Source organism: Suricata suricatta, chromosome 1 (assembly GCF_006229205.1).
Source record: "Suricata suricatta isolate VVHF042 chromosome 1, meerkat_22Aug2017_6uvM2_HiC, whole genome shotgun sequence".
In the NCBI taxonomy this organism is placed as follows: domain Eukaryota; kingdom Metazoa; phylum Chordata; class Mammalia; order Carnivora; family Herpestidae; genus Suricata; species Suricata suricatta.
The window spans coordinates 96,258,809-96,284,936 of record NC_043700.1 but is presented as its reverse complement, the minus strand read 5'-3'; the positions used below and the strand labels follow the sequence as shown (position 1 = coordinate 96,284,936).

Here is a 26,128-nt window from a genome sequence, read left to right as displayed (position 1 = left end):
TTCAGATAGCTGTGAAATTAGGTGATTAACTAGTTGGTACCTAACCTTCTAATTTCTGTATAAGTCTAATTACATGAAATAGAAGTGGGGGTTTTGATTTTTTACTTTGCTTTTCTGTTTGGAGTATCATTGTAACTACTGTATTGTAAATGACGGAAAATAATTGCATATGTTAAAAAAATAAATTGTATAAAAAAATTAAAAAAATAAAATTAAATTAAAAAATTAAAAAAAAATAAAAATAAGAGATTTATAGAATGGGGTTATTAAAAATTGGCTAAAATGAGTATAAATTATTTCTGTTGACTTGTTGGTAACACTTAGTATGTTGAAAGCTAATAAACATGAACAGCTGTCTACTCACTTCATTTATAAGTTGTGTGGAAGAAGGGTGGAATAGAGGTGATGGGTCTAGAGGCCATTTACAGCTAAAATCAATGAAGGAACCATTCTACTTTCCATCAGTCTCTGGAAAGCATACCTGTTGCAAATCTGTTGAACCCATCTCCAGGACTGCAATGGAATGTATATTTTGAAAAAGCTTCTCAAATGATCTAAGGGAAGACTGTTGCTCTGAATATCTTTAGATCTTTAATATTGATTGAAATCAGTTAGGTAAGCCCAGATGGCTCAGTCGGTTTAAGTGTCCAACTTCAGCTCAGGTCATGATCTCACGATTCATGGGTTCAAGCCTCGTGTCAGCCTCCATGCTGATAGCTCAGAGCCTGGAGCCTGCTTCAGATTTTCTGTCTCCTTCCCTCTCTGCCCCTTCCCTGCTGGTGCTCTTTTTCTCTTAAAAATAAATAAAAATATTAAAAAATCAATTAGACATTTATTTTTTATTTAAAAAATTTAATGTTGGAATTTAGGATTAAAAACCAGTGTTTATTTACATTTATATTTGTGCTTGAATTTGTCCATGGTTCAGAATTATATAATAAAGGCAATTATCAAGATTTCAGCAGGTTCTAAATAGGACTTGTATTATTCAGAGGCAGATAATGATCGAGAATACAGGAAAAAAAACATCAGTTTTGTGAGTCAGTAGCTTTGGGGTTTTAATACTAGTCCTGCCACTAATTAACCAAATGACTGTATGCCCTGTAGCATTATTTCCTATGAAAATATATTTAATTGGCCTGATTAATTGACTAGAACTCTAGTCAGAAAATAAATATGTCAATAAGTAAAATGCAGAATTTATCAAAATACTGACTTGATTTCTAATATTGAAGAAATATAATTAACTGTTAACAGGAATTTTTTAACAACTTTTGATTGCTACTGACAGATTTAATAGGTAAAATTTAAATTCAGAATAATGCTAAGATAAAAGAATTTCATTTAAAATAAGTCAGTCAGTGGGGCACCTGGGTGGTTCAGTCAGTTGAGCTATGACTTTGGCTCAGGTGATGAACTCACAGTTCACGAGTCTGGCCCCACGTTGGGCTTTGTGCTGACAGTTCAGAGCCTGGAGCCTGCTTCAGGTTCTGTGTCTCCCTCCCTCTCTCTCTGTGACTACCCACCTCTCAAAAATAAAAAGATTAAAAAAAAATTAAGTCAGAGAAAAACAAATGCCATGTGATTTTGCTCATATGTGGACTTTAAGAAACAAATGAACAAAGGGAAGAGAGAGAGGGGCAAACCAAGAAAAAAGACTCTTTATTACAGAGAACAAACTGATGGTTACCAGAGAGGAGGCATGCAGGGGGGAGGGGCATGGGAATGGGTGAGATAGGTGGAGGGGAGTAAATAGGACACTTGTGACAAGCACTACCAGGTGTCATATGGCAGTGCCGAGTCACTGTATTATCCACCTGAAACTAACATGACACTGTATGTTAACTGGAATTTAAATGAAAAGTGTTTTTTTTTAATTTGTTTATCTTGAGAGAGACAAAGACCGTGTAAGGGGGAGAGGAAGAGAGAGGGAGGGAGAGAGAGTCCCAAGCAGGCTCTGCGCTGTCAGCATGGAGCCCGATGCAGAGCTCGATCCCACAAACTGTGAGATCATGATCTGAGCTGAAATCAAGAGTTAGACACCCAACCGACTAAGCCACCCAGGCACTCCTAAATAAATGTTTTTAAATACAGAGAAAAAGATAATAAATTTAAATTCTGGTATAAAAGGAATCGGTATATTAATAGTTAAAATACTTTGCATAAGAAACCAGGATGAACTATGTGAAAGGAAGTTTTTGTAACTATCTAGAACACATTTTTATCATCAGGAACCAAAATTGGATGTTGTTATTTAAGTTGTTAAAAACACTTCTGATAATTATTTCACCCAGAATATAAGAATTGTGGTAGTGACCTAATCGGATTTAGTCAAATTGATTTTCGGTGAATTTATCTTCCTTTAAAGAATGTCTTTGGGTTTATTGCCTCAGATTCTAAAAAAGATTGAAAATTGTTGAACCTCTTACACATCTTAAAAGTTTTCTTACAGGATCTAAGTTGCAAATTTTTGCTGTAATTGAAGGTGGTGTTGTCATGAAGCTTTATTATAATCTTAGGTAATTTTTGATGTCTTTTTTTGTTATAGATTGTTTATTTGCTGAATAGCAAAGTATGTCTTACACATATGTGTCTCTCTTTTTTTTTTTGTCATTTCATGGAAATAGACCATATACTTTTAAACAAATAAAATATTTTAGGGTGAGCTTCCTTACAAAATTCAGGCTCTAATTTGAAAAGTTACTGTTACATATCTCTTTGATAGCAATTTGTTCTTAATATTTGTAGGAAAACTACTTTGGGGAAGATGACATGTATATGGATTTTGAAGAGGTTATTTCAAGTCCTGTTCTGTCACTGTCAACATCATCCAGCTCTGGGTGGACTGCTGTTGGAATGGAAAATGACAAAAAGGAAAATGAAAGTTCAGCCAAGTCAATTCATCCGCTTACCTTGCGTCCTTGGGATATTACTGTACTTGTTAATTTGTACAAAGTTCATGGGCGTCTTCCTGTTGTAAGTGTTTACATAATCAAAATAGTCTGGAGTGTATTGTAAAATTCACTGAACTCAGAAAACTGTGTGTGTATACACATGCACACACTAATAAAAAATTTAGATTGAAGAACTAAAATTTATCCTTTTACTAAAACTAGTTTATTATTTTCTTCATTAGGTGATAATTTTCTGTTTCTCTTTTTTTCACTTTAGTTCTGTGTAACTTTAGAACATTTTGTCACAACGTTCAGTTGCTGGGTTTATAGTTAGCTTGATGGATATTCTAGGATTTGTATTTCTTATCCTTTAACTCTAGACCATTTGGGGACCTTGTGGTGAACCTACTACAAAATCAAGATTCAGATTGACCCTGGAGGTTGAATTGTTTTCTGGGGTTTGGATCTAGTACAGAATCCTGGTTCAGTCTAAGGATGACCCATGGACTTTTGGGGCTGACTTGGAATGATACTGTATTGCCCAGAGAACCCAGGGTTGTTGGAGTGAGGCCGGATAGGGAGGGCTAGAGCACTGTGCTGCCTAGTGGCTCCATGGCATGTATCTAGGGTTGCACAGCAAAGAAGTCACCTCTGGTGCTTAGTGAACCGAATGTTCTTACTGAAGTACAGAATAGCTTTGTCACTAAGCTTCTGCTTTTTAAGAATCAAAATCTCTTAATTAAATAGGTGTGATTTTTATTTTCCTGTACTTCCTTGGTCTTTATTTTTTCTATATCTTGATTATGGTATTTTCTTTGACTTTAGCATGGAACCACGGATGGTCCTGAGTGCCCAACAGCATTCTTGGAAAGATTGTGTTTTGAAATGAAAAAAGGATTTAGGGAGACCATGCTGCAACTTGTCCTGTCACCCCTGAATGTCTTTGTCAGTGACAACTATCAGGTAATGTGAAAGTCATGTAGAGGCTTAGAGATGTTTTAACACTCTTTATGGAGTTGATATAGTATGTTAGCTTTTGTGTATGGGATAGATAGCTCTTTGAATTAGAAGCTTTTAATTTAAGCTTAACCGTATTAAGAAGTTTTATATGTACGTGAGTTTTTCAAGAATCTCAGTCTTCTTTTTCTCTCCCCTGCTGTTTCCTATTTTTGTGATCCCATACAATTATACTCTATTGTTTTTAGAGATGAAAAGAAATAATTTACAACTTTTTCATGTTTATGGGAGGGAAAAATACATAAAATTATGATGGACTCACAACCTGAATATTCATATTAGCCAGTACAATAAATCTTCAAAACATGCATATCCACATGGCCAGTAGTTTATTCTTTTCATGTAACACACTTACAAGATGTTTGTTAATTCCTTTAAGATATCCCCAGGCTCTTGTGGAAGAGAACCAATAATATTTACCAAAAGGGAATAATCTACATTCTTTGGTAGATTATCACTTTGTTGTTATTATTTAATGTCAAATGGCTTCACTTTTCATTTACCAGTACTTTAGGGCACTTCCTACTTTTAGTCAGGTTGTGAGTTTTAGAAGAATAAATGGGTTTTAATATAAGGCATAGTAAAATTATATATGGGAGGATAAATCTGATACCCCCAAATCATCAACTAATGATAACTCACTATGGATTCTATGTATTTACTGATCATTTTATTTTAAAAAGCCTATCCCTTTTAACTCTTTGCCACAACTGACCATATTTTTCTTATTAGAATTTCATTTTTCCATATGTGTATATATTTAACATAGCGGTTCATAGTGGCTAAAACTTAACATGGCTTGATGCTTATTTTTGCCACAGAAAGTGTTTTCTTTATCAGCTTTTATTTTTAAATAATAGGCATACCTCATTTTATTATATATTGCTTTATTGCACTTTGCAGATTTTGAAGTTTGTGGCAACTTTGCATCAAGCCAGTCTCTCAGGGCCATTTTTCCAGCTGCATTTGCTTACTTCATGTCTCTGTGTCACATTTTGGTAATTCTCATAATATTTGAAGCTTTTTCATTATTATTTTTTTATGGTGATTTGTGACCACTGATCCTTGATGTTACTTTTATAATTGTTTTGGGGTGCACAAACTGCCCATATAAGATGGCCAACTTAAATGTTGCATGTGTTCACCAACCAGCTATCCCCTGTTACTACCCCTCTTCTTGGGCCTCCCTATTCTCTAAAACACAAAGGTCTTGAAATTAGGCCTTTAATAACCCTGCAGTGGCTCTGAGTATTAAGTGAAAGGAAGAGCTGCATGTCTGTCACTTTAAATCAAAAATTAGAAATGATTAAGCTTAGTGAGGAGGGCATGTAGAAACCCAAGTTAGGCCCAAAACTGGGCCTCCTGCACCAGTTAGCCAAGTTGTGAATGCAAAGGAAAAGATCTTCAAGGAAATTAGAAGTGCTGTTCCAGTGAACACACTGATGATAAGAAAGCAAAACAGCCTATTTTTGATACAGAGAACGTTTCAGTGGTTTGTATAGTAGATTAAATCAGCCACAATAACTCCTTGAGCCAAACCTAATTCGGGGCAGGGCCCTCACTTTCTTCAATTCTGTGAAGGCTGAAAGAGGTGAGGAAGCTGCAGAAGAAAAGTTTGAAGCTTGCAGAGGTTGGTTTATGAGGTTTAAGAAAAGAAGCCGTCTCCATAACATAAAAGTGCAAGCTCAAGCAGCATGTGCTGATGTAGGAGCTGCAGCATGTTATCAGAAGATCTAGCTAAGATAATTAATGAAGGTGGCTATATTAAATAACAGATTTTCAAAGTAGATAAAACAGCTTTCTATTGAAAGAAGATGACATCTAGGACTTTCATAACTAGAGAGGAGAAGTCAATGCCTGGCTTCAAAACTTCAGAGGACAGGCTGACATTCTACTTAAGGGCTTTAAGTTGAGGCCAATGCTCATTTGCCATTTTGAAAATTCTAGGGCCCTTAAGAATTATGCTAAATCTACTTTGCCTGTGCTCTATCAATGGCACAAAAAGCCCAGATGACAGTGCATCTTTTTACAGCATGTTTTACTGAATATTTTAAGTTAATGAATTTAGCTTCCTAAGTCACTGTTGAGACCTACTGCTCAGAAAAAGTGGGTCCTTTCAAAATATGAGTGCTCATTGACAGTGTACCTCGTCACCCAAGAGCTCTGATGGAAATGTACAAGAGATTCATGTTGTTTCCATGCCTATTAACACAATATCCATTTTGCAGTCCATGGATCAAAGAGTCGTTTTGATTTTCAAGTCATGTTATTTAAGAAATAAATGTTGTAAGGCTGTGTGGTGCCTGGTAGTGTCTCCTCTGGTGGAGTTGGGCAAATTGAAAACCTTTTGGAGAGGATTCACCATTCTAGATACCATTAAGAATATTCATGATTCACAGGAAGAGATTGAAATATCAACATGAAGAGGAGTTTGGAAGAGTTGCTTCCAACTCTCATGGATGACTTGAGGGGTTTAAAACTTCACTGGAGGAAATAACTGCAGATGTGATGGAAATAACAAGAGAATTGGAATTAAAAATGGAGCCCAAAGATGGGAGTGCATTGCTGCAATCTCATGATCAGACTTTAGTGGATGAGTTTCTTCTTAGGGATGAATGAAGAGGGTGGATTCTTGAGAAGGAATTTATTTCTGGTGAAGATGCTCTGAAGAGTTTTGAAATGACAAGAAGGATTTAGATTATTACATAAACTGAGTTGATAAAGAAGCAGCAGGGTTTGACTCCAAGCTTGTAAGAAGTTCTTCTGTGGGTAAAATGCTGTCAAGCAGAATGTCATGCTATAGATAAATTATTTATGAAAGAAAGAGTCAGTCAGTGCAGCAATTTATTGTTTCTTATTTTAAGAAATTGCCAGACACCCCAGGTTTCATGAGCCACCATCCTGATCAGTTATCAGCCATCAGCTTGGAGGCCAAGCTCTGTACCAGCAAAAAGATTATGGCTTGCTTGAAAGCTCAGATGATGGTTAGCAGTTTTTAGCAATAAAGTATTTTTTAATTAAGATATTTGCATAGTTTGATTTTAGACATAATTATGTTATACACTTAATAGACTATAGTTTGGTAGACAATTTTTATATTCACTAAGAATCAACATTTATTTGATTTCAGGTATATTGTAATAATTGCTTTATAGTGGTGGACTAGAATTGAACCTCTCTCCCTCTGTCCCTCTTCCTCTTCTTTTCTCTCTCTCCCCCTCTCTTTCTGCCCCTATCCCCCGCTCATGCTCTCTCTCTCTCTTTCTCTCAAAATAAGTAGATAAACTTAAAAGATAACTCTTACCCTCCTCTCTCTAATTAGTGGGTCATTAGAATTGTTGGTTTTTTATTTTGGGAGTGAGTATATGGAGAAGGCGGCCCTCTTTTTTAATGTATTGAGGAAATTAATAAACGTAAAAGGGAAATATGTCTTCTTATGTCTGAGTTCTAAGAATCTTAGATGAGTATCTGTTTTCTTATGAGTATCTGGTTACACTTCAACTTTTGTTTTTTTTATTGTTTCAAGTTTATTTCTTTTGAGAAAGAGAGTACAAGCAAGGGAGGGCAGAGAGGGAGAATCCTAAGTAGGCTCCATGCTAACAGCTCACTGACACCGGACTCACTCCCACAAACCATGAGATCATGACCTGATCCAAAATCAAGAATTGGACACTTAATGGACTGAGCCACTTAGGAGCCCCTCAACTTTTATTTTAATCACTGCATTCTCAAAAGACTTTACTATACATAAAAAGAACATTTTATTGAGTTCATGAGAGTTCACATTAGTCCTAATTATAAGTATTAGTTAATTGGCAAAGATGTACATAGACTGGAGTATAATGTATGATTTATTTGACGATTAGAAAAGGAGTTCATGGATTGGAGATATCAAGGTGTTAGTAGATATACTGGTGGTATTTTGTTTCCTATGTGGTTAGCACTTCATAGTTCACCCTGAAAACAAGGGTACTTTCTATGTATTCTCTTAGAATTTACTTATCTACCTAACTTGCTTCCATTTTATGTATCTGGCATAACTATTCCTAAGAATTCTTTTGTGATACAGGTGAGTTATCCAGGATTTAGCTGCTTTTTCTTGATAGCATTAGTCTTTGTTTGTTTTAGAGAGAGATTGAGAGAGAGGGAAAGAGAGAATCCCACAAGGTGCAGATAGGGAGAAGAGAGTATGGAGGTTGGAGTGGGGCTTGATCTCACCTGAACTGGGGCTTGAGTTCATTTGAAGTGTGGCTTAAGTTCACCCAGTGCAGGTCTTGAACTCGCCAACCGTAAGATTATGACCTGAGCCAAAGTCAGATGCTTAACCAGCTGAGCCGCCCAAGCACTCCCTGATAGCATCAGTCTTAAGGCAGGGCCTCAAGGTTAAGGGTCTGAGATGGTGGATGGAACATTGTGTCCGACTTACGAAACCATCCCTTTTAATTTATGAGCATTTTATGATGTGTATTAGTTTCCTAGGGCTGCCACAGCAAAGTACGTCACACTGGGTGGCTTAAAACATGAGGTATTTGTTTTCTCACAGTTCTGGAGCTTAGTATTGTGAAATCAAGGTACTAGTAGGGCCATGTTTTCTCTGAAGCATGTGGGAAAGGATCTCCTTGCCTCTGCTAAGCTTTTGGTGGTTGCTAGCAATCCTGGGCATTCCTTATCTTGTAGGATATCTCTGTCTTTGTCTTCTCATAGCACTGTCTCCATGTGTATGTCTGTGTCCCAATTTTCCTCTTATATGGTCAACAGTCATTGGATTAAGGCCCACCCTGATATGATGTAATCTTATTATAACTTGATTACATCTCCTAAAACCCTGTTTTCAGATACAGCAAGGTCATAATTAGAGGGGCCTGGGCTTAGGACTTCAATGTGTCTTTTTAGGGGACACAATTTAACTCATAATATGATGCAACACACAATAAAATCTAGAATACACTCTTTGTTGGTGTACTAGATAGGCTCTATCTTTAGAACAAGCCAAGATCCATATGTGTTTTTGAGCTCAAAAAACATTGATCAGAGGTATCTTACACTGAGAATTATCAAATCATGGTGCCAGAAGTGATCGTTATTGATCATCTTCTCCAACTTTCTCAGATAAAATAGAAGATAACTGATGCCTGGAGAAACTTAGGTGATTTTATATATTGTTACACAGCTTGGATGAAAATAAAATTAAAAATGTTTTGAAAGAACTACTAGAGCTATAATAGTCATAATTTGAAATTTTCTTTTAAGAATTCCTTATGAATTTGACTTAGCTCATATCCTCAGTTATTTTTTTTAAGAATACATTTCCTAAAATGTGTTGAAATAAGGAACACTAACACTGTTCCTTGTGCTGATGGCCTGCATACATATACCAAAAAGATTACTGTAGTAAAATTTGGGAGATATCTGTGAACTTCTTAATATATATTAGTATATTGGATTCTCTGAAAATACTTGCTGTGAAAAAATATATATAGTCACTTAGTAGTATCTACCTTTTGTGGTCACTGTTAGGTACAGTGTGATAAATGGTAAACAAGACAAAAATGGTCTTTATCCTAATAAACCTGGTGGAAAAGAGAAATATTGAGGAAATTAAAATAACAAATGGTGGTGATGGTGGAGGGCACTTGAGGGGAAGAGCACTGGGTGTTGTATGGAAAACAATTTGACAATAAAATATTATGAAAAAAATATAAAATAACAAATGGTCTTGAGACACGAACAGGATAAGATTAGCCTTTTTAGATCTCTGTGGTTGTTTTCTTAGAATATGTGGAGACAGATGTAAAAGTGAATTCTGGGAGGCTTTGGAAAACCCTAGCAATAGGTCATATTATTTGGACCACGATAGCAGTGAAGATGGAAGAAAATCAATGCATTTCTGAGAGCTTGGGAGATACAGTGTATAGTAATTGGTGACTGATGGGTTTTGCCGAACTTGTTTTGATTCGGTATTACTAATATTCTGTGGAACTATGTGTTCTGTGGAATACTTTATTTTAGGACTTATCTTTTAGCTTTCTGAGTAAGTCCCAGAACTTTTCTCTTTGAAATATTTGTGCTGCTTTTTAGTAGTAGGTATATAATTTCTGTAAGGTGAATCTATCCTTTTTATATTTATAGAAGTTCTCAAAATCTTTATGAAAGATGGCTTTCTTCACTAGTGCTTCATTTTATCATCTTATTTATTGGTCTTTGTTCTTCTCTGTTTTTTTCTTTTTAATATTTTTAAGATTTATTTTTATTTACTTATTTGTTTTTGTTTTGTTTTAGAGAGAATGCGAGTGGAGGAGAGGGGCAGAGGGAGAGAGAGAATCTCAAGTAGGCTCCATACCTGGTGCAGAGCCCCACATAGGGCTTGATCCCATAACCCTGGGATCATGATCTGAACCAAAATCAAGAGTTGGGTGCTCAACTGACCGAGCCATCCAGGCGCCTCCCTTTTTAATACATACTTAATCTTATTCCAGTCTTCCCACCAAAGATTGGTCTTTTACATGCCCTGTCAGAGTAGTAGTTTCTTTTTATTCATTGAGGCAGTTATCAGAGAGGTCTCATTCTTTTTAGGACTTTGTTGTTTTGCTTTGTAGTTGGGCTCTTACAGGTATTGTCACTAAAGAAGCTTAAATGAGACTCCTTATAGTACAGGGTTATGTTAGGACCTTATGGATCTTTAATCTTATTTTCTGGATAGCATGATTTTATTTTTGGCTCTGGAGAAAAAAATCAACTAGAAATTATAATGCTGATTTTCCTGTACTTCTTAAAGTCTTATTATTGTTTTCAGCAGCGACCTCCTGTGGATGAAGTACTCAGGGAAGGTCACATCAATTTGTCGGGTCTCCAGCTGCGAGCACACGCTATGTTCTCAGCAGAAGGTCTTCCTTTGGGAAGTGATTCTTTAGAATATGCCTGGTTAATTGATGTGCAGGCTGGAAGCCTTACAGCTAAGGTCACAGCACCACAGGTATGGTTCTCTGCCTCCTTTTCCTTTGCTCACCCACTTCACTGCCTGTTTAAATGTTCATTGCATTTTCACTAATGGCGTTCTGATGGCCAGAAAACTCTTTGCTTTTTGGATTGGAGCCATTCTTGCATTCAGAATTTTCTTAGCAATAGATGGGTCAGAGACAAGTTTCACTTTTTTTTTTTAATGTTTTATTTATTTTTGATACAGCGAGAGACAGGCATGACAGGGGGAGGGGCAGAGAGAGAAGCGGACACAGAACCGGAAGCAGGCTCCAGGCTCTGAGCTAGCTGTCAGCACAGAGCCTGACGCGGGTCTCGAACCCACGAACGTGAGATCTGACCTGAGCTGAAGCCGGAGGCTTAACTGACTGAGCCACCCAGGCGCCCCAAGTTTCACTTTTTGAGCCACATAAAATTGAAGGGTATAATGTATAGTTCTTCGTAATGCTTTCAAGATCGAGACTTTGGGAAAAACTCAGTATAAGAACAGTTCTGGAAATTTTATGTATTATTAAAATTGCATTAGTTTGCTCACTGTTGAAAAAATTTTCTTTTCCCAGTGTATAATAATTTTTTATGAATTTTTCTTTCTTGTATATTTCTTATGTAGGATTTGAAAATATTGTTTATGGTGTTAAGGATTAGGTAGCTCGGTATTTTACTTGTCATGTAAAACATGTCCTGTAAAACAACATCATTTGTATCTGCTATTAATGATGTGTATACCTATGTAAAAAAAAATAAATTTACTGGTAAGTAAACCTGCCCTAGAGTGTAGGTTGTGATCCTTCTGGATAAAATTCCCCTCCTCCTCATTGTCCCCCTTATTCTTTAGAAGACTCAGAGGTCATAAGGATTATTTAGTTCTAGAAATGGACCACTGAAATTTAGCCAAATAGCCATATTATTGTAACATTTCACCTGTTGAGCCACATATTTTTTAAAATTATTTTTTAAATGTTTACTTATTTTGAGAGAGAGAGCATGCATAGGGGAGGGGCAGAGAGAGAAGAGAGAGGGGGAGAGAGAGAATCCCAAACAGGCTCCATGGTGCCAGCACAGAGCCCGGTGCAGAGCTTGAACCCACAAATGTGAGATCATGACCTGAGCCAAAATCAAAAGTCAGGCACATAACTGACTGAGCCACCCAGGCATCCCTTGAGCCACTTATTTACGATAATATACTTTTTGTGGCATTTCAAAAGATTGGAATGTGGTCTTTAATGTGTAAAATGTATGTACTCAATTTTAATAAAAAGTTACAGAATGTGTATGAACCATTTAGAGGTAGGTAGTAGCAATAGGAAGGTGGATAAGGACTCTAGGTGCCTTGTATATTTGCAAGAAATTTTTGGAAGGCAGCAAAAAATTAAGATTCTAAAATAAGAAAATGAAGTTTAAAAAGGGTACTGTATATAAAAGTGGATAAAGAAAATATATAGCAGAATGTATAAAAGTGGATGAAAAGAAATATCCAGTATATGTGCTGCAGAAGCGAACACTGAAAAGAAATCTTCAACACTCATTGACATGACGGCTGTGCTCCTTTATTGTAGTCTGCTATCTCTTTTCTCTAATGTACAAGTAAACCTGAAACATGTAAAAAAACATGTTGTTCCTTAACAAACATGGGACAAATCCATGCTTATCCTGCTAAACTGGATACAATTCCTTTAACAATTGTTAGAATCTCATATGTTTATAAGTTGCCCTTATTACAGCATGAAACATTTCTCTTCCTTCTGCATTAGAATCTTGATAGCACTATTTCTAGTGAGTGTTTCATGAATCCATAGGTACTTTTAATGTTTATTCCATTCTTTGCATATTTTAAAAGTAAAAGTCATGTTTTCCAATAGTTTCAATTTGTACTTTTTTGGGGAATAATATCATGTATACCCAAGTTTCAGTGTGTTTATTGTTAATACTAATAATACTAATGCTACTTAATTACAAAATGAAGGTATTTGTATAAACTGAAGATTTGATGAAGAATTGATATATCCTTAAGTTCCTATTTACATAAACAAAAGATTTGATGAAGAATTGATACATTCTTAAGTTTCTATTTACATAAACAAAAGTGCCTTACTTTTCAAAATACATGAGTTTACAAAATTGTAGGTACAAATTTCAAATCAGAGTATTAGGTAGAAATTTTAAGTGTTTTTCTATGCAGAAGATACTAGTTAGTCATATAAGAAAGAAGATCTAACCTTGAAAAAAAGTACATACTTTGTAAGTTGTTGAAGTTGAATTTTTCAGTTCTTATGCATTCTGTTATTCACAAAAGAAAAGTAACATAAGCTTATAAATGACACCAAGGTAGAAAAATCATGATTCTGGTTAACAGATTGTGGAGCAGCAGGTATAAAACAGATTTTGGTTCTTTAAAGCTGGATTATCATTGATAAGCTTTTGAACTGTGAACACTTGTTTAGATTGCTAACTGCTGTCAACCTGTCACTGCTTATTTGTAGCTGGCTTGTCTCTTGGAGTGGGGACAGACATTTGTTTTTCATGTGGTATGTCGGGAGTATGAACTGGAAAGACCCAAGTCAGTAATAATATGTCAGCATGGAATTGATCGTCGGTTCTGTGAATCCAAGGTATGTTAACAAATATGTCTGCAATTTTATAAACATTTATGGATTTTTTAAAATGAAAGATTGAAATATCAGCTGTAAATCAAATGCATGTGGGCATGAAGTAAACATCATAGTTCAGTTTTCTCAATAAAATTATCTTGCAGGTTTGTAGCCAGTTGTTACTTAGTTGTAAGCATCTAACATATGAGGTAATTATTAAAACATAAATTCACAAATAAATAGAGATGTAAAAATTATATCTTACCTCTTACATTTTTACTGTAAACTCCTGTTTCCTTGCATTATTGCACTCTTTTTTAGAAACTGAAGTAAGAGGAAGGTTAAATTCCTTATATGACCTTGTTCATATGACTCTCCTGGAACATACCTGTTCTTCTATAAGGTGGTTAGCAATACTGGCATTTGCCAATAAAACATGGCTATTTCAGAAACAAAAATTTACCCTAATCTTATAACACAGAGTTAACTATTGTTAACAGTTTAGTTTTTCTTTCTAGTTTTTTCCTATATGTATTTTTCCTTCTTTTTCTTTGATTATACATACTGTTTGTTTGACATTACATTAGTGTGAATTGAAAACAATTCATCTTGCTTTATTTTTATTTCCAAAAAGTCTATAATCCATGCTTACTCCCAACAATAAAGGAAACCTTTATAACTGGTGATAAAATTATTTTTTTCTTATTGTAAAACACATTGCCAGGATCCGAGGAATCCTTAGTTATGTGTCAGTCGGTTAGTTCCTTATGAATAATTCACACATACTTGCAGGCTTCTCCTCCTCCCTTTTTAAATTTTTTTTTTTAAGACCCAGAGCTTTTATGTTGCATTTAAAATTTTTAAAAATCAACTTTATTGAGGCGTAGTTTACATACAATAAATTCACCCTTTTTAAGTTGTACAGTTGGAGTTTTGATAAATGATTTATGTATAAGGGTGTAACCATTACCATCAGTGAAGATCTAGAACATTTTTATCACCTTAGAAAATTACTTTGGGTTCCTTTGCCATCAGCCATTCATTATTCCATGCAACCATTGGTGTGCTTTCTGTCATTTTACATCAGGTAGTTTTAGGTCTGTTTTGTGTGGAGGAAACATACAGACATGCCTTTTATTGCATTTCATGAATACTGTGGGGTTTTTTTGTTTGTTTTTCTTTTTCTTTTTCTTTTCTTTTTTTTTTTTTTTTTTACAAATTGAAGGCATGTGGCAACCCTGTGTCAAGCACATCTATCAATGACATTTTTCCAGCAGCTTTTGCTTACTTTGTGTCTCTGTGTCACGTTTTTTATTTTTTTAATATTAGAAATTTTATTTTACAGTGTATTTTTTTATTTTAAATTTACGTCCAAATTAGTTAGCATATAGCACAATAATGATTTCAGGGGTAGAATCCAGTGATTCATCCCCTATGTATAACACCCAGTGCTCCTCCCAACAAGTGTCTTCCATAATGGCCCTTACCAATCTAGTCCATCCCGCCACCCACAACCCTTCCAGCAACCCTCAGTTCTCTGTATTTAAGTCTCTCATGTTCTGTCCCCCTCCCTGTTTTTGTTATTTTTGCTTCCTTTCCTTTATGTTTATTTGTTTAGTATCTTAAATTCCACATATGGGTGAAGTCATGTGATACTTGTCTTTCTCTGACTGACTTATTTCACTTAGCATAATACCCTCTAGTTCCGTCCACATAGTTGCAAATGGCAAGACTTCATTCATTTTGATTGCAAAGTAATACTTCATGGTGTGTGTGTGTGTGTGTATACATAAACCATATCTTGTTTTTCCATTCCTCCATCGATGGATATTTGGACTCTTTCCGTACTTTGGCTATGGTCAGTAGTGCTGCTATAAACATTACCTGTGCCCCTTTGAAATAGCACACCCATATCCCTTGGATAAATACCTAGTAGTTCAATTGCTAGGTGGTAGGGTAGTTCTATTTTTAACTTTTTGAGGAACCTCCATACTGTTTTCCAGAGTGGCTGCACGAGCTTGCATTCCCACCAGCAGTGCAAAAGGGATTCTCTTTCTCTGTATCCTCACCAATATCTGTTGTTTCCTTGGTTGTTAATTTTAGCTATTCTGACCTGTGTGAGGTGGTTTTGATTTGTATTTCCCAGATGATGAATGATGTTGAGCATTTTAGACATCTGAATGTCGTCTTTGGAGAAGTGTCTATTCATGTCTTTTTGCCCATTTCTTCATTTGGATTATTTGTTTTTTGGGTGTTGAGTTTGATAAGTTCTCCATAGATTTTGGATACTAACCCTTTATCGGATATGTCATTTGCAAATATCTTCTCCCATTCTGTAGGTTGCCTTTTAGTTTTTCTGATTGTTTCCTTTGCTGTGCAGAAGCTTTTTATCTTGATGAGGTCCCACTAGTTCATTTTTGCTTTTATTTCCCTTGGCTCCAGAGACATGTTAAGAAGTTGCTGTAGCCGAGGTCAAAAAGGTTTTGCCTGCTTCCCTCCTCTAGGATTTTGATGACCTACTCTCTTACCTTTAGGTCTTTCATCCCTTTTGAGTTTATTTTTGTATATGGTGTAAGAAAGTGGTCCAGGTTCATTTTTCTGCATGTCACTGTCCAGTTTTCCCACCACCATTTGCTGAATGATTGTCTTTATTTCATTGGATACTCTTTCCTGCTTTGTCAAAGGTTAGTTGGCCATACATTTGTGGGTCCACTTCTGGGTTCTCTGTTCTGTTCCATTGATCTTAGTGTCTGTTTTTGTGCCAGTCCCAGACTGTCTTGTTGATTATAGCTTTGTAATACAGCTTGAAGTCCAGAATTGTGATGCCTCCAGTTCTCCTTTTCTTTTTCAGGATTGCTTTGGTTATTCAGGGTCTTTTCTGGTTCCATACAAATTTTAGGATTGTTTTTTCTAGCTCTGTGATTATCTGGCATTATTTTGATAGGTATTGCATTGGATATGTAGATTGCTTCGGACAATGTTGACATTTTAACATTTTGTTCTTCCAATCAATGTGTATGGAATATTTTTCCATTTTTTTTGGTGTCTTCTTCAATTTCCTTCATAAGCTTTCTGTATTTTTCAGTGTATAGGTTTTTTATTTCTTTGGTTAGGTTTATTCCTAGGTATTTTTTGGTTTTCAGTGCAATTGTAAATGGGATTGATTCCTTGATTTCTCTTCTGTTGCTTCATTTTTGGTGTATAGAAATGCAACTGGTTTCTGTGCATTGATTTTATATCCTGTGACTTTGCTGTATTCATCAATCAGTTCTAGCAGTTTTTTGCTGGAATCTTTTGCGTTTTCCATATAAAGTGTCATGTCCTCTGTGAAGAGTGGAAGTTTGACTTCTTCTTTGTGGATTTGGATAACTTTTATTCCTTTGTGTTGTCTGATTGCTGAGGCTAAGACTTCCAATACTATGTTGAATAACAGTGGTGAGAGTGGACATCCCTGTCATGTTCCTGACCTTAGGGAGAAGACTCTCATTTTTTCCCCATTGAGGATGATATTAGCGGTGGGTCTTTCATATATGGCTTTTATGATCTTGAGGTATGATCCTTCTGTCCCTACTTTCTTGAGGGTTTTTATCAAGAAAGGATGCTGTATTTTGTCAGGCGCTTTCTCTGCATCTATTGAGAGGATCATGTGGTTCTTGTCCTTTCTTTTATTAATGTGATGTATCACATTGATTGATTTGTGGATATTGAACCAGCCCTGCTTCCCAGGTATAAATCCCATTTGTTGGTGTTGAATAATTCTTTTAATGTATTATTGGATCCAGTTGGCTAGTATCTTGTTGAGGATTTTTGTATCCATGTTCATCAGGGAAATTGGTCGGTAGTTCTCCTTTTTAGTGGGGTCTTTGGTTTTGTAATCAAGGTAATGCTGGCTTCATAGAAAGAGTTTGGAGGTTTTCCTTCCGTTTTTGTTTTTCAGAGCAGCTTCAAAAGACTAGGAGTTAATGCTTTAAAGATTTAGTAGAATTCCCCTGCAAAGCCGTATGGCCCTGGGCTCTTGTTTTCTGGGAGATTTTTGATTATTAACTCAGTTTCTTTATTGGTTATGGATCTGTTCAAATATTCCATTTCTTCCTGTTTCAGTTTTGGTAGTTTATAGGTTTCTAGCAATTTGTCCATTTCTTCCAGGTTGCCCAGTTTTTTGGCATAGAATTGCTCATAATATTCTCTTATTGTTTGTATTACTCCAGTGTTGGTTGTGCTCTCTTTGTTTTTGATCAAACTGGCTGCAGGTTTATCAATTTTGTTAATTATTTCAAAGAACCAGCTTCTGATTTCATTGATTTGTTCTACCTTTTTTTTTTTTGATAGCATTGATTTCTGCTCTAATCTTTATTATTTTCTATCTTCTGCTGGGTTTTGGTTTTATTTGCTGTTCTTTTTCCAGCTTTTTAAGGTGTAAGATTAGGTTGTGTATCTGAGGACTTTCTTCCTACTTTAGGAAGGCTTAGATTTCTGTATACTTCCCTCTTATTACTGCCTCGGCTGCTTCCCAGAGGTTTTGTGTTCTGATATTATCATTTTCTTTGACTTCCATTTACTTTTTAATTTCCTCTTTAACTTCTTGGTTAACACATTCATTCTTTAATAGGATGTTCTTTAGTCTCCCAAATATTTGTTGTCTTTCCAGATTTTTTCTTATGGTTCATTTCAGGTTTCATCATGATGTGGTCTGAAAATATGCATGGAATGTTCTTAGTCTTTTTACACTTGAGAGCTGATTTGTGTTCCAGTGTGTTATCTATTCTGGAGAATGTTCCATGTGCACTCAAGAATGTGTATTCCGTCTGTGTCACATTTTGATAATTCTTGCAATATTTCAGACTTTGTCATTATTATATTAGTTTCAGTGATCTGTATCAGTAATTATGACTTGCTGAAAGCTCAGCTGATGATTAGCATTTTTTAGCAATAAAGTCATGTACATTTTTCCTATTCGTATGCTGTGGCATATTTAGACTACAGTTTATAGTGTAAATGTAACTTTTATATGCACTGGAAAACCAAAAATACACTTTTTTATCTTTAGTAATATTTTAAATTTTTATTTCAATTCCACTATAAAAACATATAGTATTATACTAATTTCAGGTATACAGTGTAGTGTTTCAACAATTCCATATATTACTGAGTGCTTATCAAGAGTACTTTTAATCCCCTTCACCTATTTCAACCTTCCCCCTCCTACTACCCCTCTGGTAACCATCTGTTTATTCTCTACAGTTAAGAGTCTGTTTTCTTATTTGTCTCTCTCTTTTTCTTTTGTTTGTTTCTTAAATTCCATGTATGAGTGAAATCATATGGTATTTGTCTTTCTCTAACTGGCTTATTTTGCTTAGCATTTTACTCTCTAGATCCAGCCATGTTGTTGCAAATAACAAGATTTCATTCTTTTTTTATGCTAAGGAAGACTCCATTGTTTTTATATACCACATCTTTATCCATTCATCTGTTAGTAGCCACTTGGGCTGCTTCCATAATTTGGCTATTAAAAATAATGCTGCAGTAAGCACAGAGGTGCATATATCCTTTTGAATTAGTGTTTTCATATTCTTTTTTTTAATCTTTTATATATTTTTGAGAGAGAGACAGCATGAGCAGGGGAGGGTCAGAGAGAGAGGGAGACACAGAATCTGAAGCAAGCTTCAGGCTCTGAGCTAGCTGTCAGCACAGAGCCCGACGCAGGGCTTGAACCCACAAACCGTGAGATCATGACCTGAGCCAAAGCCAACCGAGCCAACTGAGCCAACCAGGCGCCCCATAGTGTTTTCATATTCTTTGAGTAAATACCCAGTAGTGCAATTACTGGATCATAGGATAGCTCTATTTTTAATGTTTTTTTAGCAGCCTCCATACTGTCATCCATAGTGGCGCACCAGTTTGCATTCCCACCAACAGTGCACAAAGGTTCCTTTTTCTCCACATCTTTGCCAACACTTGCTGCTTCTTGTTTTTTTATTTTAGCCACAAAAAATTCATTTGACTTGTTTTATTGTGATATTTGCTTTATTGAGGTGGTCTGAAACCCAACCTGCAATATCTCTAAGGCACGCCTTATTGTTACAAAACACTGATTATAAGTCAAGACACTTGTGTTCTAGTGTGGGTGCTCCCTCTAATGAGCAATTGCATGCCATTGAGCCAGTCATTTACTCAGTGCTACCATTTCCCCCAAGAAATTCTTCATTGAGTTAGATGATATGTATGTTTTCTTCCAATCTAACCATGACCAAATCTGTTTAGGGGTAAAACAATGACAAATTTGTGTGGGTAGTCCTAGACATCATACTAAAATTTAGATTTGATAAATTTCTGAACAGAAGATGTATGTGTGTAGAGTACTCATAAGAAAATCTGATACTGCTGTACAGTTATTACAGTCATGTGACACTTTTTACTTATCAGTTTACTTTGACTATTCTTTGTGAGTATCAGTAACAAGTTATATATGTATTCTGTCAATTTAGATTTGCTGCTTGCCTGTTTGAATGGAAATGCTACATGCTTACTTATGATTAGTTTCTAATTGGTTTGACTTCAATCACTGCTGATTTCATTTATCATTATAAAAAATGAAATTTAATTGACTAATTTTTCAAAATACATGTTGCCAGAATTTTACTTAAATCACTAGATGTACGTGTCTAAATGGTGAATCAGTGGTGAAAAATTAATATTCATTTCCTTTTCATTTTAGTTGAGTTGTATTCCTGGGCCTTGTCCGACTTCAGATGATTTGAAATATACTATGACGCGTTTAGCAGTAGATGGAGCAGATATTTATATTGTGGAGCATGGCTGTGCAACAAATCTAAAGGTACACATTTGTCTATTTCTTGGCCAGTGTAGTTCTTTTCCTTTTTACCAAACCTCCATTTCTTGAAATAGAACACACATTTATAATTAGCCATCTCACAGAATGCTACAGAATCCCAGGAGATAGCTTTCTGGTTTTTGGCTGTACATATTCTTTTTTGGTCTATTTCTTAAAGCATACTTTTTTTCACTATACTAACTGAATTACCATCATCTTGCTTGATGGCAGAGATGTAAATGTGTAGGTTGCTTTTATGACAGGGATTAAATTGGTAATGTTTTTAAAAGATTTTAAGTGCGTTTAGGTTTTTCGTATTCATATCCTGCCTGACTCTTGAAAACATCTATTTGCCACTTCTGCTTTATGAGTTACAGCTTAAAATTTTGCCTTACTAAGAGTCTGATTTTTATTACTAACTACCTTTCTAACTTTTCTTTCCTCCTTCTCTCTTTTGTTTTCCTTTGGACTTAGGTTCTTTTCATTTTATCCTCTTTTTTTTTTAATTGAATGTCTATTTTCATTCTGTTGCATTTATCTTTTCTGTTTCTCTTCTTTTTTCTCTTCTTCTGTCTTTCATGCAGTTTGAAATAATTACCTATTTTGTAGTTTATTTTAAGTTGATTAAGAATATGGAAACCACAGTTTTATTTCATTTTCTTCATTCAATTTAGATGGGTGCAATTCGAGTTGCAAACTGTAATCTCCACAATCAGTCGGTTGGGGAAGGAATAAGTGCTGCAATTCAGGATTTTCAAGTGAGACAGTACATTGAACAATTAAATAATTCCAGAGGTGGACTTCAGCCTGCAGTGCTACGGAGAGCCTATTGGCTTGAAGCTGGGTCAGCCAACTTAGGACTCATTACTGTTGATATTGCATTAGCTGCAGATCATCATTCGAAACATGAGGCCCAAAGACATTTCTTGGAAACTCATGATACCAGAACTAAGAGGTAAGTTAAATTTAAGGATGGTAATAGCCCCAAGCTCAGATGAAAATTACCATATAATTACAGAGCAAATTCTATTGTTAGGAGTGGAATAAGAACATTTAATATAAACACCAGATAGGACCATGCTGGGTACTCCTTACTGAATGTATACGAACCTGATATTTAAGCAGATACATTGTATATCTTATCTCTGGTGATTGTATGGTTTCTCAAAATAACATTGTTTTTTAATGTGTTTCTAAGCTCATACTATGTGTATTAGCAGTGAACTGAGCTTAAAGTATTGGTTCCCAAGTAACATTTTATAGAGCTCTTCCCTCCTTTGTCTCCCATGACAGCCCTCCACTTGTAATTCATCATTGCTGTCATTGTATACTCTACAAAGCTCTTTTTGTGGGCCCTCATGACTGCAGGGGAGACTAAAAATTAGGGGTCCTAATTCCTAAGAAATGGTCTGCCATTCTAAAAGTTGCCAGAGCCTCTTACTGTGTCCTGTCTGTTTAAAATACCAGGATAACTTTACCCATCCCTATCTCCCCCATTTATAAAGTTAATATGAGCTTATTTTACTTTTTTTAATTTTTATTTTATTATTTTTTAAAATGTTTATTTTTGAGAGAGAGAGAGATAGAGAGCGCATGGGAGGGGCAGAGGAAGAGGGAGACAGAGGATCCAAGCAGGCTCAGTGCTGTCAGCACAGAGCCCAATATGGGGCTAGAACCCACCAACCGTGAGATCATGACCTAAGCCGAAGTGAACACTTAACTGACTGAGCCACCCAGACGCTCCAAGCTTATTTTTTTAAAAAAGAAAACTTTTACACATAAAGGAAAATAATTACCATAACCTTATCATGCTGAATTTGTCATATTTCTTATCCATATTTATAGTGTATCTTATACTTGAGATCATCTTGTATTTATATTTTTAAATTCAGCATGTTGTATTAAACTTACACCCTAATCATCTGCATAAATAATAAATTTTATAAAGTTCCTTTAAAACAAATGATAATATATGATTATAAAGATAAATTGTACTTTACTTAGCCATTGGCCTTATTATATTACAAAAGTAGATAGTTTCTAAATTTCTCATTTTAAATAGTAAGAGGAACGTTTTCCACATAAAGCCTTTTCCCACATGTTCTTTAAATTCCTTTTATCTTTTAACTATCCTTTTAATGTTTATTTATTTTTGAGAGTGAGAGCCTGAGCACATAGGGGAGGGGCAGAGAGAAAGGGAAATAGAATCCCAGCTCTGTGCTGACAACGGAGCTATGAAGATGATGCGGGGCTTGATCGCACAAACTGTCAGATAATGACCTGATCCGAAGTCAAGAGCCAGCCAGGTACCCCTAAGTTCCCTGTAAATAGTTTCCTTAGAAGGTGATGTGCCTATGCTAAAAACTGAGCCTTTTGATATGCATTCCCAAATTACTTCCCAGAAAGATTGTTTCAGTTTATATTCCCAGGGGCTTTTTAAGAGAGTCTGTTTGACTGCATCTCTGCTGCCCTTTAAGTGTTTTATGAGAACAAAAATGTGGTATCTCTTTTTTTTATTTTGTATTTCTTTATTTCTGAGATTTACACTTTTTTAATGTATTTATTCCCTGTTTTTATTTCCTCATTTGTGAATTGCATGTTATTATTCTATGTGTATTTATTTATTGGCATATTGGTGTATTTCTTGCAAGTTTTTAAGAGCTTTTTATAGATTACCATCCTTTTAATAGTCCCTATTGCTAATATTTTGCAATTTATTTCATTTTTAGTGTTTTTTTAATCTTACATATTTTAATTTTTGTGTATTCAAATATGCCAGTTTTTCCCATTTTAATTCTTTAATTTAAGAAAAGATTTCTTTTGCTAGTAATCACATGGTACCTGTATTTTATTTTTTCCTCTCTTTTTTTAAAACTCTATCTGGATTTTTATGCAAATATCTTCTCAAATACAGAGGAAAAAATTCATACCTAATGCACATTTATTTTTCCATTTCATCACAGGCAGTTAGGTATTTTTATCCATTAATTTTCCCAAAGAACTATTTTTTTAGTTAAAAACATTCTGAGGTTTTTATTGAGATTACATTAGTCTTTTAGGTTACTTTAAGATCCTGACATTTTTGTAAATGTGAGTATGGAAGCTCATGTATGGAGAATATTATCTTAAAAACTTTGATTTCTTTGTTAATTATTGCTCAGGAAGCCAGGTAATGTGAACAAAGTGCTTGTGTCTAATTAGCTGAGATGGTAGAACAAGGTGCTAATGAAGCTATAAGGAGATGGCACCATGGATTCAGGCTCCAGGTGTTCAACTAAATCCAACCGTTTAGATTGGTTTCAGTGCTCTGATTGTTGATCATTGTGAAAAGTCTGGGATTTCATCCTCCTTGCAAACTCACAAGTTAGCCTGCCACAATTTCATGGGTGCTGGTAGAAAACACAAGACTTTTGGCCAGAGACAAAAGACTTTATTACTTGCAGCAAAAGCAATAGTCAGAGTCATATGTGCTTGCATTGGTTCTCTGTGCCCTCCAAGTAGGGTTGCCAGATGAAATATAGGATGACCAGTTAAATTTGAATTTCAGACAAGTGATAAACAACAAATAACTTATTAGTATAAGTGTGTCATATTGCTCCATACATTAGATAGGACAAACTTACTTAATTTATTTATTTTGAGAGAGAAAGTACATTTGTGCTAGTGGGGGAGGGGCAGAGAGCGAGGGAGAGAGGGGGAGAGAGAAACTTCCAAGCCCAATGGGGGCTCCATCCCACAACTGTGAGATCATGACTTGAGCCGAAATCAAGAGTCAGACGCTTAACTGACTGACCCTCCTAGGCCCTTTACCACTTTTGTAGTAAGTGGAAGCAAGCCTGCTCTTTTTCAGAATGAGACATTATGTCATCTTTTAAGGTTGTGTACTGCTGGTATAACTGTGAGAAGTGGCCTGGTCAGAGCTTTGCATTCTGGGCATACCCAACAAGAATAGGTAGGCATGTTTAGGCATATTGGGAGTTGCCTCTCCCAGCATGGTAGACAACTCACTGACCTTCAGCTTTGGCTGGCTGCCTTTGTGCATATTTGATTCCCAGGAGTTTTGGGGCCTAGATATATTATTTTTTCATATAATTGGAGAAGCTGCTGGTCACAAAAGTCATTAGTTTCTTTAGGTTAGTGTTTTTGAAAAGTATAGTTCCCAAACCATCACCACCAATGTCTCCTTGGAACTTGTTAGAAATTTATATAATCAGACCTCACCAGACTTCAGTCAAAAACTCTAGGGGTGGTGCCCTGCTCTCCAGATTGTGATAAGCCCTCTAGGTGATTCTAATGCAAGCTAAGGTTTGAGAACTAGTGCACTGGATTATAATAAAGGTAGGGAAAGGGAGCTTACATTTGAAATGCAACTTCTGTATTCCAGATTTTATATCAGGTACTTTACATATGCTATACCATCTAATCTTCAAAACAGTCTTATTAGGTATTTCAGACCATAATTTTCCAGTTGAGGAAACTGAGGCTCAGAAATATTAACTAACATGTCCAAAATCCTGAAGTTTTTAAGTGTCACAGCTGGAAATAGAACCCATGTCTAGATGACTGCAAATTCACCTAGAATGCATGTGTTTTGCTAAGCTGTTTGCTACACAAATGAGGTAAAAACTAAGTGTGTGGAGGATATAAGATCTTTTAATAGTGCTTAAAATAGTTTGCTAAGTGACTGAATCTTAATACTTTATAAAGGAGAAGTGATTTGCATTGAATAACATTTAGTTGCAGTAATACCTCAAATTTTCACTCATCCTTAGGCTTTCTTATGTATTCTTTTCTTCTGTCTTTCTAGACTGCTGTTCCACTTCTAACTTGATATATTTTATTTCATCTTTCACATCTCAAATGTTAGTTTTTGAAAGTTTCCTTCTTTTCCCTTATCACAATACCCTGGTTTTTTTTTTTTTTACCTCATAGCATTCAGTATAATTTATGATTAGATATTTTTGTTTGTGGCTTGTCTATGCCTCTGTACTTTAAACTTCATATGGATAAGACTATCATTTTCACATAGCACAATACTAGGCACATACGGATATGTTCAAGAAATACAAATGAGTGAATGTAAAGTGAAAATGATAAGATCTATTCTGCCTTCCCTTGAGGGGCCTGAGGAGCCAGTGAGATGAGGCAGGTGAATATACTTAGCAAAATAGACTTAATATGAGGTGATTTTATTATTTAAAGCTTGAAAACAAGGAATAAAGATATATCTCCCATGTTTGTGTTATGTTTTAAGAAAGGAAGATAGTTAATAACATACTGATGGGCTTATCTATGGACCAGTCACAGAGCCTGAGGACATTTACATATATTTTCTCCCAGTGTCTTAATTTTAATACTTTATTTGAAGTTCTTATTACAAAATTATTAGTTTTTTCTCCAAAAGAATGTATCACTTTGGCCTTACTAAGAAATAATTTCTAACTTGCTCCACATTTACATTATTTTAGTGTATTTACCATGTGAAATAGGCTGTGAAGTTAAAGGTGATAAATTATTAAGTATAATCTGCATCCATGGTTTTATCTGTTTTTTACACTAATTTTAAAAAATTTTTAAAAAGCATTTGACAAAATACAGCACCCTTTCTTAATAAAAACCCTTGAGAAAGTCAGAATAGAAGGAACTTACCTAAACATTATAAAAGCAGTTTATGAAAAGCCCACAGCCAATATTATCCTCAATGGGGAAAAACTGAGAGCTTTCCCCCTGAGATCAGGAACACGACAGGGGTGTCCACTCTCACCACTGCTGTTTAACATAGTGTTGGAAGTCCTAGCATCAGCAATCAGACAACAAAAGGA

General features: G+C 35.4%; 1 protein-coding gene across 8 annotated transcripts in view; it reads left to right on the top strand.

The window, feature by feature from the left end:
• KIAA1109 (KIAA1109 ortholog) overlaps window positions 1–26,128 on the top strand; it is a 197,858-nt gene that overhangs the window by 60,859 nt on the left and 110,871 nt on the right. For 7 of the 8 annotated variants that reach the window (XM_029941381.1, XM_029941348.1, XM_029941355.1 and 4 more), the window contains 6 exons: window positions 2,749–2,976; window positions 3,720–3,857; window positions 10,705–10,884; window positions 13,367–13,495; window positions 20,190–20,309; window positions 20,981–21,261. In XM_029941381.1, the coding sequence (XP_029797241.1) occupies window positions 2,749–2,976; window positions 3,720–3,857; window positions 10,705–10,884; window positions 13,367–13,495; window positions 20,190–20,309; window positions 20,981–21,261 (1,076 nt within the window). The remainder of the gene's footprint in view (window positions 1–2,748; window positions 2,977–3,719; window positions 3,858–10,704; window positions 10,885–13,366; window positions 13,496–20,189; window positions 20,310–20,980; window positions 21,262–26,128) is intronic. The other variant, XM_029941360.1, reaches the window with a different exon arrangement.